Source organism: Sturnira hondurensis, unplaced genomic scaffold, assembly GCF_014824575.4.
Source record: "Sturnira hondurensis isolate 20B ecotype Veracruz unplaced genomic scaffold, ASM1482457v3 Scaffold0006496, whole genome shotgun sequence".
Taxonomy (NCBI): Eukaryota; Metazoa; Chordata; class Mammalia; order Chiroptera; family Phyllostomidae; genus Sturnira; species Sturnira hondurensis.
In genome coordinates, this window is record NW_028079127.1 from 20,014,850 (window position 1) to 20,029,715 (window position 14,866).

A 14,866-nucleotide genomic window follows, 5' to 3' on the forward strand; every position below is an offset into this window, starting at 1 on the left:
TCAGACGAGCACTCAGTTCACTAAGCCACAACAACCAGAGTATCACAGCACTATTTTTATACAGCAATTTAATAGCACTGAAGAGATCCAGGTTTAAAAAGATTTTCCCTAGTTTTCATTTTCATAATTAGGCTTTGTCCTCCTTTCTCCGGGTGTTGAGGACTTGTCCTACTTCCTTAAGACTCTGACCCATGCCATAAATGGCATGGGAGAAGCTGCTAAAAAAAGCAGATGGAAGCAGACATTCTCTAATGTAGGTTCTGAAGCAATTTCGGTTACCCAACTTTCTTTTTCCATAAATATCAGGGCTGAAGGTAGTGTTCCTTGTTTGATAACATTTTTAACAGTTTCAAAGAACTTTCACAAACGTGTACTCATGTTGTCAGGGTTGGCTCCTCAGATGTAGGACTTTCATCAGTGGTAACTCTTATCTGCAGGATACCAATTGTTATGTGGTTATTAAAGGCAGTTTTAATTCCAAAATTTACTTCCCCCTGTTACCTACCCAAGTGCGAAGTGGCCTGTTACCAGATGGTGCATAATGAATGTCCCAGGGAGTAGAAATTAATTGCAAGTAGCCATACCCAACATAGAAATAGTAAGTCTGTTTAAATGACCAACACACCTTCCCCAGGCCAGCTCTCCCTTCTCTACCTCTGAACACAGCTCATCCTTCCCTTTCTTCCTTTGTACCCATCTCTGCAGGGAATGGTTCCTCGTGAGCCTCTGGGCTGCACCACACTGGGTGTAAAGTGCCCTTGGCCATTTCTTTTCGACTCCAAAACCTCCCCCAGTACCTGTGGCCATTTCAGGCAGGACACGTAGATCTAGGAAGTTGTAGATTTAGAAAGTTGTAGATCTCAGACTCTTTCAATAGTTTGTGTCCAGCTCAATGGGCTTATTCCTCATTCTTGAATCCCACAGTTTATTCCCAAAATTCTGATTCCCTCCTGTAATGAGCACCATGCTTTCTAGGCTTTCTTCAAGACCACACTGAAATGCTACTCAAGTCAAAAGCTCCCTTTCATAGCTCTGGGTCTACCGTCTTTGGTTCACCCCTTTTAAAGGCACTTACCACACACTGCTTGCCGGCTGGAAGTATTTGTAGATCTCTCCTCTGCTATTAGATTGTATAAGGGCAGGTGCTGGGTCTTATTTATCTCATTTTTCTCTGAGGACAGGAACTGCTAGACAAGTGAATGGAGGACTCATGTTGGCCAAGAGAAGGGCTGTTTTTGTGTGCAGGGTCGAGCAGAAAACAAAGTGTTCAGGACACTGTACTTGTTGCAGCAAATGAAGAAGCGTGGGTAGTGAAGGTGGAAAACACACCTGGACCTCCTTAATCTTCCCCCGTTGCTGTCACCCCTCTGTGGCTGCTGACTCTCTGACACAGGCAAGTAGCTTAGTGTGGAGGGCTTGTGGAGCTCGCGGTGCAATCTGAAGCCGCCCCTAGTGTGGAGGACCCTGAGAGGTGTTTGCAGCTGGCCACTCCAGATCAGTAGGTGGCAGAGGATTCACAGAGAGCCTGTCTTTACAGCGGAGCCGAAAAAGCTGATCTCCTACCTGCCCACCAGAATCTTAAAGTTTACACAGAGGGTTTAACTAAGTCACGAATACCGTCCACAAGGTTTCAACACGGTATTACTATCTCAAAACCGTGTTCTTGGGCACTTATATATAGCACACGACGGCAAGGGGGACACAAGCTCCGCGGATCAGGGGAAGGTGTGTTGGGGTTCCGGATGCCCGGGTCCAACTCGCGGGGCAACTGGCCATCGGGTCCTCTCAATGAACTCCTCCAACTGAGGAGTCGTAGGACCTGCAGTGTGTTTTCTGGAGATAGTGGAGCTGGAGAGAAAACGGAGCGACCTACACCCTCTCCGGAGCAGACTACTGGGTGGAAGGAAGCGGCCGCACCTTCCCGGGGCCCGCCTCCTCTTCCGGCCCCCTCCCCCTCCACCGCGCACTCGCGGGCGAGGGCGGTGCGTGGGGCGGAGAGAGAGGGCGGAGGCGGGCCGGCGCTCGAGACCGCGGCGCCAGGTGGGGCTTGGGCGCGCGCGCGCACGTGCGTGCGTAGGTGGGCGCGGTCCCCAGCACGCTGTGCGCGAGGCGGATGTCCGGGTCGGCAGGGCCGGGGCCGCGGACGAGATGGCGGAAGGCGGAGGCTGCGGTGAGCGACCCGATGCGGAGACGCAGAAGTCCGAACTTAGGGCCTTGATGAGGACCACGCTCCAACGAGGGGCGCAGTGGTGAGCGCCGGATCCTCTTTGCCGTCGCGCAGGGTCAGGGGCCGGGGCTCTGGCGCTCAGGCTAGGACCCTTCTTCTCGGCTTGAGTTGGGGCCCGGCGGAGGCGATGTTAGTGACCCTGAGAAGAGTGGCTTGACCCCGGCCCCTCAGGAGCGGGACCCTGAGGTTATTTTGGGGGCAGTGTGGGCGGAGTTGAGGGTCGTCTCGGCTCTTTCCGAGCCCCAGGGTGAGAACTCAGCGGAGGAAAGGACTGCTGGATGGAGTACAGGGGGAGTCCTCACGCGGACTTTGAGGATGGGAAGAGTCCTTTACTTCGAGGACTCGCTGAGTGACCTTGGGCGAAGGTGTCCACACCTCACAGACCGGGGTCCTTCCTATTAAAAGCACCCCGTCACCCCTGCCTCAGTGGGTAGAGGCGAAGCTCAGAAGTAGGTATTTTGTAACTTGTAAACTGCAGAACAGATGTCAAGGTCAAGCTGAACAAATACATGTCTGCGAGCCCCAGGTCATTTTAGTAGCAAATGTCAAAAATAATTGTGGCGGCAGCAGCATTGCGGAGCCTAGATAAAAAGATAAGCCTGGCTTTTTGAAGAGCAAATGTGAGGCAAGAGTTTTCTTAATAAATTGTTTAGTAGAAGGGACAGTAGTTCCATTAAAAGAGATTCCTGGGTGGTATTATCGTGTGGGAGTAGAAGAGTGGGGCTTGGCTTTGCCTTGAATGTGATTGAGCACCCCTCTTTCAAAACCATGGTGGGGTTGGTAATGCCTCTTACAGTGAGGAGGGAATTGAATAGGGAAGAGAGACTCTGGGGTTAGGAGGAATTGACACACTGCTTTAGTGTATGTACTGCAGCCAGCCACCCGTGGATGGCAGAACAAGTGGAGGCGCTTCTAGAAGTTATTCTGCATAGGGGGATACATGAAGAATGCCCAACAGAAGCATAGGAAGTTTGAGAGAGCCTGAAGTCACATACTACAAGTGTTTGGAGGGAAAAGAGCGTTTTAAAGAGTTGAATGTAAGCCCTGGCTGGTGTAGCTCAGTGGATTGAGCTCGGGCCTGTGAACCACACAATCGCGGTTCGATTCCCAGTCAGGGCACATGCCTGAGTTGCAGCCCAATTCCTAGCAGGGGACTCACTAGAGGCAGCCATACGTTGATATTTCTCTCCTTCTCTCCTTCCCTTCCCCTCTAAAGATAAATTTTAAAAAATCTTTAAAGATTTGAATGTATTTTTACAGATCCTTGTGGCCTTTGGGAAGCTGCCTGATCTCTGAGGTTTGTTGGTTACAAAATTTGAAGGGCTCACCATATAATTGTTAATACTTTGTATCCCCACAGAGATTTCCTCCTCTTTCTGTCTTAATTGTAAAACAGCATAAAGATACTTTTATGGTTTTTTAAAGATTTTCTTTTTTAGAGAGAGGGGAATGGAGGGAAAAAGAGAGGAAAACATCACTGTGCAAGAGAAACGTCATTCAGCTGCCTTTCCCATGTCCCCATCTGGGGACCTAGCCTGCAACCTAGGCATGTGCCCTGACCAGGAACCTAACTAGCGACCTCCCAGTTCACAGGCTGGCTCTCTCAGTCTACTGAGTTATACCAGCTAGGGCTATGGTTTTGTTGTTTTTGTAATAGTTTTAAAATATAACCAGATTGACTTGGTTTTTGGCAAGAAAAATATATGTAGACACTATTATATATGAGGTCTGTCCAGAAGGTATCCAGTGTTGTAATATGGAAACTAGAGACATTTACTGAAGAAGATACAAGATACAAGAAACATTGTACCCAGGACAATGATACATCAGCCCCCTTCAAGGTAGGCCCCCTGGGCCCTCACACAGTTCTTCCAGTCGCAGTCAGCTGCCCTGTCTTATTTTCCTGAATCTCATTGATGGTCTGAAATCTCTCCCCTTTCATAGGTGATTTTAGTTCTGGGAAAAGCCAGGAGTCACAGGGTGCCTAATCTGGGCCGTAGGGGGGCTGAGTCACCTAGGTGATTGGATGTTTTGCCAAAAACTCTGCATGAGACATGATGCATGAGCAGGCACGTTGTCATGATGAAGCTGCCAATCACTAGTTGCCCAGAGCTGCGGCCTTCTGAATCATCCAAATAGATTTCACAGAGGGATGTTCAAGCTTAACACAAAATTTGACTCAGATTCGTTGCTCTCTACTCATTCAGTCATTTTGAATGCGATGGCCACATAGTACACTTGTTTACACAATGGCGTCTACTCCCATACTGACTAGTACAGTGAAGTGGTTGTTGTTCACAACCACAGTGTGTGCATTCCAGTCCACTTTCTTTGGCTGCCAGGTTATGTTGATGTGCAAACTGTTCTGATTATATTAATAATGGCTGGATCTTTTCCAGACAGACCCGGTGTGTGTGTGTGTGTGTGTGTGTATTCATATACACACACATTTTAAAAACATTTTTATTTATTGATTTAAGAGAGTGAGAGAGATATAATTGCTCTCTTTTTCCACTTATTTATGCCTTCATTGGTTGATTCTTATATTCTTATATGTGCCCTGACTGGGGATTGAACCCTCAACCTTGGTGTATGGTTATGACACTGTAACCAATGCAGCTACTTGCCTAGGACCACTTTTTTAAAATATATATATGTCTTGTTTGGTCTCTAAAGGACTTCTGAAGTGTGTTATTATTCCACTTTCAGAAAAAAATTGGTTTAATGCTATTCGTGTCAAGCAAAGCAGTGTAACCAAATTGCCTACCTGGGCAAGGATGAAATTAGTGATTTGGTTATTAGCAAACAAGATTTTAGCCATAGAAATATTTTCTTTTTTAAAAACGATTTTATTTATTTATTTTGAGAGAGAGGGGAAGGGGAGAAGAAAGGGAGAGAAACAGCAATGTGTGGTTGCTTCTTGCATGCTTCCTACTGGGGACCTGGCCCACAACCCAGGCATGTGTCCTGACTGGGAATCAAACCGGGAACCCCTTGGTTCACAAGCCAGCACTCAATCCACTGAGCCACACCAGCCAGGGCAAAATAGTTCCTTTAAATTAAACGTTTTGAAGCCGGTCATTTCCTTCTTTTCATTCATTTATTCTTCAGCAATCATTTCACTAACTGGATACTTTAGGAAGTATCCGTGACCCTCTGTGCCATGTGGGGCCTGGCCCTGCTCCTATTTCAGAGTGTTTTTCCAGTGGGGATTGCTTGCTCCCCAAGTTGAAAGACTATAAAAAAAAATCAAGGGAGTAGCTGCAGAAACTTCATAACCTCAGTTCGTCTGCTACAGTAACTTCATGTCTGTCTCTAGGTATCTTATTGACAGCCGGTGGTTCAAACAGTGGAAGAAGTATGTGGGCTTCGACAGCTGGGATATGTACAATGTCGGGGAGCACAACCTGTTTCCCGGCCCGATAGATAACTCCGGACTCTTCTCAGGTGCAGTATCCCGTCACTTCTCCATCTGAATGCCCACCTGGGCAGAGGCCTGAGGTTGTGTTTGTATGTGACTCAAACAGTGTAAACCTGACTTTCCTCATGTGAGGGGGAAGAAACAAGGGTCCTCTGTTTGTGCCTATGGGGGAGGTCATTGCAGGCCCTAAGTTAACTGCTTCTTACAAGAGCATGCATCTAGTATTTAAAATTTCTCTCGTTCCTTGCAGACCAGTTTTGCTAGGGGTTTTAGCTTACTGTATGGAATGGAAAGAAATAGGATGTCATTTTAAAATTGTACCTGGAATCTAAAATTTGGGGACCAGACCTTACAGTGGACACATTGTTGACTCATCAGCATTCATCCAGTATTTCTCTGATGGCTGTGTTTGTCACAGAGGTTGCATGAGGAGGGTGGAGCATCAGCAGAGTTAAGCTCATAGTCAGCTCCCAGTGGAAGGAGTGAAAAAGTGATTGAAAAAGTGATGGTTGACATGCTGGAGCTTAGCTTGCACCTCTGTCCTCACAGAGGACATTCAGCCTTTCCTTGGCTTTATTCTGCCTGGCTTTAGACTCCTTTACAAGCAGGACAGAGGTCATCTGTCTCCTGTGCCCAAAATCAGGGCAGTAGGAAGGCAGACGACGCATGAGGCTCGATCCAAGTGCCTGACGCTAACCCGGTGCCTTTAAAAAGGAGCATTGCCTCAGCTCAGACCTTGTTTAGGGCAACTGAGTTACATAACAAACAATGTCATTTGCTTTGCTTATACCATGGAGTTGCTTTGAGGGATTGTCACAGAAATGTTTGCACTTTGTCCTTTTCTTTCTTTTTCAAAGGAGAATTCTTAAGGCTTTTAAAAATAGTAACAATGATGAGCATTCTAGGGCTGGAGGGGCTCTGGGACGTCATGCTCATGACCTTCAGCTAAGGGCAAGCATTCCTTCCGTGGTCTCCCAGTTTGATGTCACCTAGCTTTGGCCTGAAACATTTGCTTCGGAGAAGTACATTCCATTCAAACTCTGGAACATCGGTAGTGCAGGAATGACCTCTCTCTGGCGAATGAGGATCACTTCCTTCATTCCCAGACTCTCTTCCCAGTCACTTGCCAGTCCCAGCGTGGCTGCCTTCCACCTAAGGCCATGGGTGTGGCCTGGAAGGGACTCATGAAAGCGTGGGAAGCTGGGGCTAAACATATTTTTGCTGGTGTTGTCTGCACAGCACCCCTCTCTCATTTCCACCTGTGCCCCCGCTGTTCATCAGACGGGCACCTGCTTAGACCAGCCTGTGCTCTCACCTTCTTTATTTACCTCTGTGTCGAAGACATTTGCAGAGGCTAAATCTTCATTTCAGACCCCTGTGTGATTTTTAGCATGATGCTGATCCAGTGTAATTTTTTTTCCTTGGGAAAAAGAGAGATCGATTTTTTGTTCCACTTGTTTATGCATTCATTGGTGTATGTATGTGCCTCGACTGGGATTGAACCCACAACCTTGGCGTATCAGGAATCAAACTGGCAACCCTTTGCTTTTGCAGGAAGGTGCTCAACCAACTGAGCCATGCCAGCCAGGGCCATCTTAATCATTTTTAAGTGTACAGTTTAGTAGTATTCTCGTTGTCCTGCAAGCAGTCTCCAGACTGTTTCATCATGTAACACTGAAACTGCAACCGTTAACCAGTAAGGCCCTGTCTGCACTCCCTCCACCCCTGGCCACCACCACTGCACTTTCTGTCTCTGAATCTGACTTCTCTAGTTAACTTGTGAAAGTGGGATCGGACTGTATTTGTCTTTCTGTGACTGGCCTATTTCAGTTAGCATAATGTCCTCCGGGTTCGTCCGTGTTGTAGTGTGTGTCGGAATTTCCTTCCTTTAAAGCAGGGGTGTCAAACTCATTTTCACCAGGAACCACATCAGCCTCGTGGTTGCCTTCAAAGGGCCGAATGTAACTTAGGACTGTGTAAATGTTAACTACTCCTTAACTGGTAAGCGAGAGCTTGGTGCTACTGCTGGGTAGGAACAAGGTGCTGGGCTGTATAGAACGAGGTGGAGGGGCGGCCCATGGGCTTTGCGTTTGCCACCTGCACTTTAAAGGCTGAAGAATCCTTCACAGTGTGCATATCCCACCTTTCCATTCACCCATCTCACTCAGCCTTGGTGTTCCTGTTCTCCAAGGCTCTTTAATCCCTTTCCTTTTTCCCTGAAAATGAAACAGCAGAGGTAGATCGGATCTGAAATTTGCCCTGACGCAGGGCAGAAGATCTGTTGGGACTGGCCGATGGGGTTCCCTGGTCAACTTGTGAATGCTGCTTAAGGTTTTCGTCTTTAACATCGTCTGCCTTAAGTTACAGATGAGGAGCCTTATTGTGGGTCCTTTTTGTTTCCCAGTTTCCTGGCTTCACGTGCTGGCCGCAGAGCAGTGGTTGGCACCACTGCAGGAGTGGGTTAGACAGCGTGGGCCTAGTGGGGGAGCTCCCTGCGGGCGGGGGCGGCGGCGGTCTTCGCTCTACCCAGGCCCTGCGTCCCCCGTGGAGGGAGTGTGTTTCGGACCATGGATGTCCACTTCCAACTCCCCGTCCCTGTAGCTTCTCCGGTGGGTGTGAGGTGCAGGCTTGGCACACTAAAGACGTCCTCCCTCCTGGGATGGGGGCCCGTGTCTAGCCGAGTTTTGACTTGGCACGTTGAAGAGTATGTATGCTGAGTGACTCTTGGTGAAATAAACTTAACCTCAGTGACTTGCTTGTTTGCTTTCTTAGTAAATTTTTCAGAGGAAGCCAGCGTCTGACCTTAATGTAGTTTCACTATGCAGAACATTATGTTAAATATTTATAGTAATGAGCCATTTTAAGTGTGGAATCTGGAAGTACTTTGAAAATGTTAATTGGAGCTTTTCTCTCTTACCCTCCAAGTTTCTCAGAAAATGTTCAGAAAGTGTGGCTAGAGACCAAGGGCGGTCAGGCCTACTCTGTGACGGCCAATGACAGATTCTGTAATTTTGTGCCATTCTTATAAATAGTTTTCTGAAGAAGACATAAGAAACATGTAAAACAAACATTTCCAGGGAGAAGAGCAGTGAGTTATAAGCTGTTCCCTTTTTTAGATCCTGAGAGTCAGACCTTGAAAGAACACTTAATTGATGAGTTGGACTACGTACTGGTCCCAGCCGAGGCCTGGAACAAGCTGCTGAACTGGTATGGCTGCGTGGAAGGCCAGCAGCCCATCGTCAGGAAGGTGAGCACGCGCCGTCACACCTGCCAGTCGGTGTCTGTGGCTGCTTTCAGGCCACACGGGCTGCTCTTGGGTTCTGGAGGCTGGACATACCTACATGGTTGAATGGAGGTATTTGAGGCCTTTTTTCTGGTTCTCCATTGGGACTGTGGTTGTGAGGGTGGTGAGTGAGCCTGCTCTCCGAGGATGTTACAGCGAGTGGCGCCCAAACATCAGCACCGCCCAGTGGCTGGGGATGTGTTGGGCGGTGCCATGAGAACACTCTGCGTGGAGAGAGTTTGCGTGGGGTCCTACGGACATACAGTAGTGCACCGCTTCTCGTCTGTCTCACAGCCTTGCTGATGCTGCTTTCCCCCTATATCTACGAGTCTGGCCATACTGTAGAGTTTCTCAAAAAGCAGGTTTATAACCCAGAGGGGAACAACCTCTTTTGAAGGCAGGCAGGTCCTGGGTTAGAAAGCCAGATTGTTAATTCCTCGTAGACAGGACTCAGGAGAAGACCACTGCCCTGACCCCCACAGTAAGCTCGCCGCCCCAGAGGGGAAATCACAGGGGCCTGCGTGCCTGCCCGTAGGTGGGCATCGGGTGCCTTTCTCCGCCGGATCTGTTGTTCCCTGTCTTAGCAGAGTAGGAGAGAGCTGTAGTCCTGAAGCCGTGCTTCTGAGAGTCACTATTCAGGGCTAGAACCACCTTATTTTTCTTCACCTTGAACCTGGGACCTGAAAAGGGTTAGGGATCAAGAGTTTAGTGGCACACCAGCTTCCTGCAGATGTCCCCTAGTGCCCACAATGCTGCTACGTGGTGAGTGTCCCACCAAGGGCTCACTCATAGTCTCTAGTCCTCCAGTTCGATGGACTCCCGTGTTGCGTGGGAAGCCCCGTGACCCACTGGGAGACGGACAAGGAATCCTCTGTTGTGTGGCAGTGCCGTCAGCTCTGGTGCCACCTCGGTGCTCTTGGTTGGCCCTAATGAGTGGAAATGAGGTGTTTAAAATCCTCAGACAGATGCCAGTGGCTTTAAAAACTACTTTTGATCCCTTACTCACTTAAGAAAGGTGATTACCCGTGGATTCTGCCTTTTGCCGAACCATGTTGCTTCCAAGATGGCGCAGCTGTGGACCTGCCGCTCCCCGTCCCATGCCTCTTTCGTAGGTCGTGGAGCACGGCCTGTTTGTCAAGCACTGCAAGGTGGAGGTGTATTTACTGGAACTGAAGCTCTGCGAGAACAGCGATCCCACCAATGTGCTGAGTTGCCATTTCAGTAAGGCGGATACCATCGGTGAGTAGCTGGGCTGGGCCTCCAGGTATCCGGTTGAGAGGGCGCAACGCATCGTGGCTGATGGGAGGGAAGCTGGGACGCCCTTTGCAGACCTGTTACCAGACGGTCTCCTGACCTGGCAGCCTGTGCCCCGGGGCATTCTGATAGTGAGCTAAGCCCGTGACTGGGGCTCTAAAGTGCACCAGGCACGGTCACTGCCCACCTGCCACAGGGTAGAAATGCTGTTCGGAGATTAAAGTAACTGGCCAAAAAATCTCAGTAAGAAAGTGGCACAGGCAGTATTTGAAACCAGGTCTGTCTTAACTGGAAAGATTAGTTTTCTCACTTGTCCACCTTGCACTGTGACAACGGGACCCATGTCATCAGAGAAGGAGAAGCATAGGGCAGTTTCCCGGTGCGTTAGTGCCAGAGGACGTCCATGGAAGATGCTTGGCCTGAGGTTGGTCAGAACTTTGATCCAGGGCATCCTGTGACCATCCGAAAAGGCAGGAGGGGGGCATTCGCTTGCCAGAGCTGCCTATAGCCTTCCCTCTGAAGAGGCCCTGAGTGACCTTTCTGCCTGTCCCCAGCGACCATCGAGAAGAAGATGCGGAAGCTCTTCAACATCCCTGCGGAGCGTGAAACGCGGCTGTGGAACAAGTACATGAACAATTCCTACGAGCAGTTGAGCAAGCTAGACAACACTGTCCAGGATGCCGGGCTGTACCAGGGTCAGGTAGGAGGGCCCAGGCATGCCTCGGCAGGCAGCGCTGCCCGGGGCGTGTGGCGCGTCAGCAGTGAGGTGATTCACACGTCCCTCATGTGATGTTCCTTTCCACTCAGGTGCTAGTAATTGAGCCCCAAAATGAAGATGGCACGTGGCCGAGGCAGACCCTGCAGTCAAAGTAAGTGAGCTGTTTCTCCCCGTGGCTGGGCACAAGGGTGTCAGACAGATACTTTCCTAAGGCAGTTACTTATGCTAAGAAAAAAATGCTCTTAATCGGGTGGAAAAATATATCTGATTTTGTACCCAGGGTTAGTAATTCCGGCGGAAGGCCCAGTCTTTGGTTAGCAACACCTGGGCAGCCGTCGGTGGGAAGGCTGTTGGGGCGTGTGACCCAGGTGGGAGCCTTGTCAGTTGAGAAGGAGAGAAGGGGAGGGAAGGGCCAGGGTCTGGCGATGCTGCTCTGCCAACAGGTGGCTTCGTTTCTGTCCAGGGGGCTCCAGGTACCTCTGTCTCAAGAGATGGTTGTGTGTGGTGTGCAATTGCGTGTGTCCTGAGAAGGGGCCAGAAAGAATTGATGGCTTTCCTGGTGGTGTGAGGTGGGGAAATAGTGTCTGTGCGCTGATCATTACGGAGACAGGGCTGGGCTTTGCCCTCTCCCTCAGTCAGGCCTTGGACAGTGGCTCTTTCTTAGGGATGGGCTTGTGGCTCCTTTGAGAGTCACAAAAACTACAAGCTGTCTCTTAAACATGCAAGAAGACACATTTTGCCAACACACTTGAGGGTTTTACAGGCACCCCGAAGCCATGGACTCCGGTTTAAGAAACTAGATACTGAAAAGATGACAGAAAGGCTTGGTGGACTTTATAACGCTCCCTGCCCTCAGTGTCCACATCCTAAGCCCCAGAAGCTATGGAAATGTTAGGTTACATGGCAAAGGGACTTTGTAGATACGATTAAGGACGTTGAGATGGGGAGACTGTCCTGGATTATCTGGATGGGCCTATTGTAATCACAAGGGTCCATATAAATGAAAGAGGAATGGGACATCATATTGGATGTCAGCAGTAATGGGAAAATAGAAATTTCAAAATGGAGTTACGACAGAAAAGGAGATGGGGAGCTGGAAGCAGAGTGATGGTGATGAAATGTGAGAGAGACTCCATTGGCCGTGGGCCAGGGGATGTGGGAAGCTTCTAGAAGTTCCTAGAACCTCCACAGAGGAACACAGCCCTGCCCACACCTTGATTTTAGCTCAGCGGGAATGATTTCAGACTTCTGACCTCCAAAACTATAGGATGACAAATTTTTGTCGTTTCAAGCCGCTGAGCTTTTGGAGATTTGTGACATTGGCAATGGGAAACAAACACACTAGCCCAGGCTGCTGACTCTTCTTGGAACCGAAAGGAAATGTTAGAGGAACTGTGAGAGCCCCTGGAGAGACCGAAGGTGTCGGGGTCTAGTCTGAGGGAGCACTGACAGCTTGGGGTGGAAGAGGCTGGCTGTGCTGCCCCTCTCTCTCTCCACCGTTGCTTCTCTCCTTCCCGGCCACACCCTGGGGCCTCACAGGTCCCGGTAAGGGAGCCAGCCTCATTGAGATCCCTAAAGGTTAACGCCTCCTGGTGAAGTATGTCCAGTGTTGAATGAAGCAGAGTAGAATTCCTAAGGCCCATTCCCCTCCCCACTCCCCCTAAAGTGCCAGACACTGTTCTGGAAGCTGGGGGAATAGCAATAAACAAGACAGAGTCTCTGTTCTCAAGGAGCAAAAAATAGATAAAATAAGAAAAACAAGTTTCGTGGTTTACAAGTACCGAGGGGGGAACAAGTCAGGGAAGAAAATTGGCAGGTGCTAGGCTTTGGGAAGGGGCAGATTCAAGGAGGATGGGGAGGCCCCACGGGCGTGCCATGTGAACGTGGGTGTGAAAGAGGTGAGGGTGTCAGCAGTGAGTGTGGTGCTTAATGGGGGTAACATCAAGGCAGAGGGGACAGCAGCCACAGCAGTTTCAAGGCAGAAGCAGGCCTGGTTGAAGACCAGCAGGACTTGGTCGTGACTGGAGCAAGGAGGGGTGACAGGAGGGGAGGGTGACCAGGGCTGAGAGGTAAGGAGGTGGGATGCGGTGTCCGAGTGAGAATGTGGACGGCAGCGTTGCGTCTGGGTGAGGTAGGGAGCTTGTGGAAGTGGGTGCGGGGGGTTCAGGTGTGACACGACCTTGCCCCGTCAGTGGCTCCATGGTAACGAAACACTGACAAGTACAGTCGGAATTGAAGGAAAGTGACAAATGACAGCCTGTGCTGGTTGGAGTAGAGTTCGTATTCCTAGCCATATAAGAGGATGGAATAAGCATAGAGAATATCATCACAGAAAGGAGATGGGTGCACAACATGGGCACAAGGAGGCATACTTGGGAACGGAATTCAGGGAGCAGGCTGACAGGCCAGGCGTGGCTGGACATTGAGCGGACAGTTGGAGGGCCAGGCTGAAGAACACATTGTGGGGGGAGAAGGGGGGGTGGTAGCAGAAAAGGCGGTGCCTTGCACACCCACCAGGACGGCTAGATGAAAGCCGGCACCAGTGCCGGGCAGGCGTGGAGCAGCCGGAGCCGCCGGGCACTGCAGGTGGGGCACGAAAGCCGGACGGCGGCTAAACGGGGGTTGTACGCGCTTGTGCAACCCTGTGAGCCGTTTCTCGGTGTTCAGCCCACCGAGTGCATCCCGTGTTCACTTAAAGATGTGTTCAGAAGTGTTCACGGCGTGAACTGCTTGTCACAGTCACAGAGTGGAGCCGACCCAGACGTCTGCCCAGAGCAGAGCGGGCAGCCGGGCTGTGCTCTGTGTGCCCCGTGGCATTCCACGTGGCCGCAGCGCGCAGGGGGGTCTCACAAACTGTGTTGAGTGACAAACCAGACACAAAGTACGGCATGCTGTGCGATCCCCTCGGTGTAAAGCTTCAGAAGAACTGGCGAAACTCGTGTGGGGCCCACAGTCAGGGCAGTGGTAGTGCCGGGAGGAATTGTGACCGAGAGGAGTGCGAGGAGGACGCCTGGGGCTGGGGCCGCCCTGTGTCTTCGTGTCAGAACTTAGGTCTTTACTCAGTGATAGTGTCTTGATTTTTGTGCTCTGACGATTTACGTATTTCTTAGTGTAATACTTCGATTAAAAGTTCGGCAACAGAAAGAAGAATGGTTTGAGAAAATAACCAATTTCAGTAACAATTAAGATATTTAATCACGATGTGGAAGACCCAGGAGACAGAGGTCAGATGAGAATGTTCTAAACTACTTTTCATGAGGGAAATGGAGAGAGTTACAAGCTTAAATAATTGGTGGGGGAAATAAAAATAGTGATAGATCTAATAAGTTAATGGAGTAAGTACCAGAAATATAAAAATAACATTTATGTCTTTGAAACACACTGTGTTGTTTAGGAAAGGTGTGGTGGCAATTAAGAAAGACCTGAAAATCAGCCCTGGCTGGTGTGGCTCAGTGGATTGAGCGCGGGCCTGTGAAGCAGACGATCGCGGTTCAATTCCCAGTCAGGGCACATACCTGGGTTGCAGGCCAGTTCCCAGCGGGGGACACACGAGAGGCAACCATACATTGATATTTCTCTCCCTCTCTCCTTTCCTTCCCCTCTAAAAATAAATAAATAAGTAATTTTAAAATGTGTAAAAAAAAAAAAGAAAGACCTGAAAATCAACATAGTAAAGCAAGACAGATGTTTACGCCTTACTAAAGAGAATTTATGAGGTGGGCAGTCCAGTGCTGGTCATCAGAGACCCAGCTGCCCTGTTGTCTAGCTCTAGTAAGGGTCCAGGATGACCGCTGGTACTGAAGCCATTATCCCTGCATTCAAGAAGGTGGAGACAGGACACACCTCTTCCCTTGAGAAATCGCACATGAACCCTCTCTTCATTATAGGACCATACCTGGCTTCACCAGAGGTCGGGAAGTGCCTTTTAGCAGGGTGGCAAGGTGTCTGGTTAAATATTGGGGT

At 49.6% G+C, this 14,866-nt stretch overlaps 1 protein-coding gene across 6 annotated transcripts in view; it reads left to right on the plus strand.

Annotated features, from left to right (window-relative positions):
- Nucleotides 1–2,095: 2,095 nt before the first annotated feature.
- The window catches only part of USP4 (ubiquitin specific peptidase 4), a 39,335-nt gene continuing 26,564 nt past the window's right edge, over nt 2,096–14,866 (plus strand). For 2 of the 6 annotated variants that reach the window (XM_037049724.1, XM_037049725.1), the window contains exons 1-6: nt 2,103–2,249; nt 5,547–5,674; nt 8,765–8,895; nt 10,044–10,170; nt 10,740–10,885; nt 10,993–11,054. In XM_037049724.1, the coding sequence (XP_036905619.1) occupies nt 2,149–2,249; nt 5,547–5,674; nt 8,765–8,895; nt 10,044–10,170; nt 10,740–10,885; nt 10,993–11,054 (695 nt within the window). In that variant the 5' untranslated portion in view covers nt 2,103–2,148. Of the gene's footprint in view, nt 2,250–5,546; nt 5,675–8,764; nt 8,896–10,043; nt 10,171–10,739; nt 10,886–10,992; nt 11,055–11,366; nt 11,446–14,866 lie in introns of those variants that run through there. The other 4 variants (XM_037049730.1, XM_037049726.1, XM_037049729.1 and 1 more) reach the window with 4 other exon arrangements.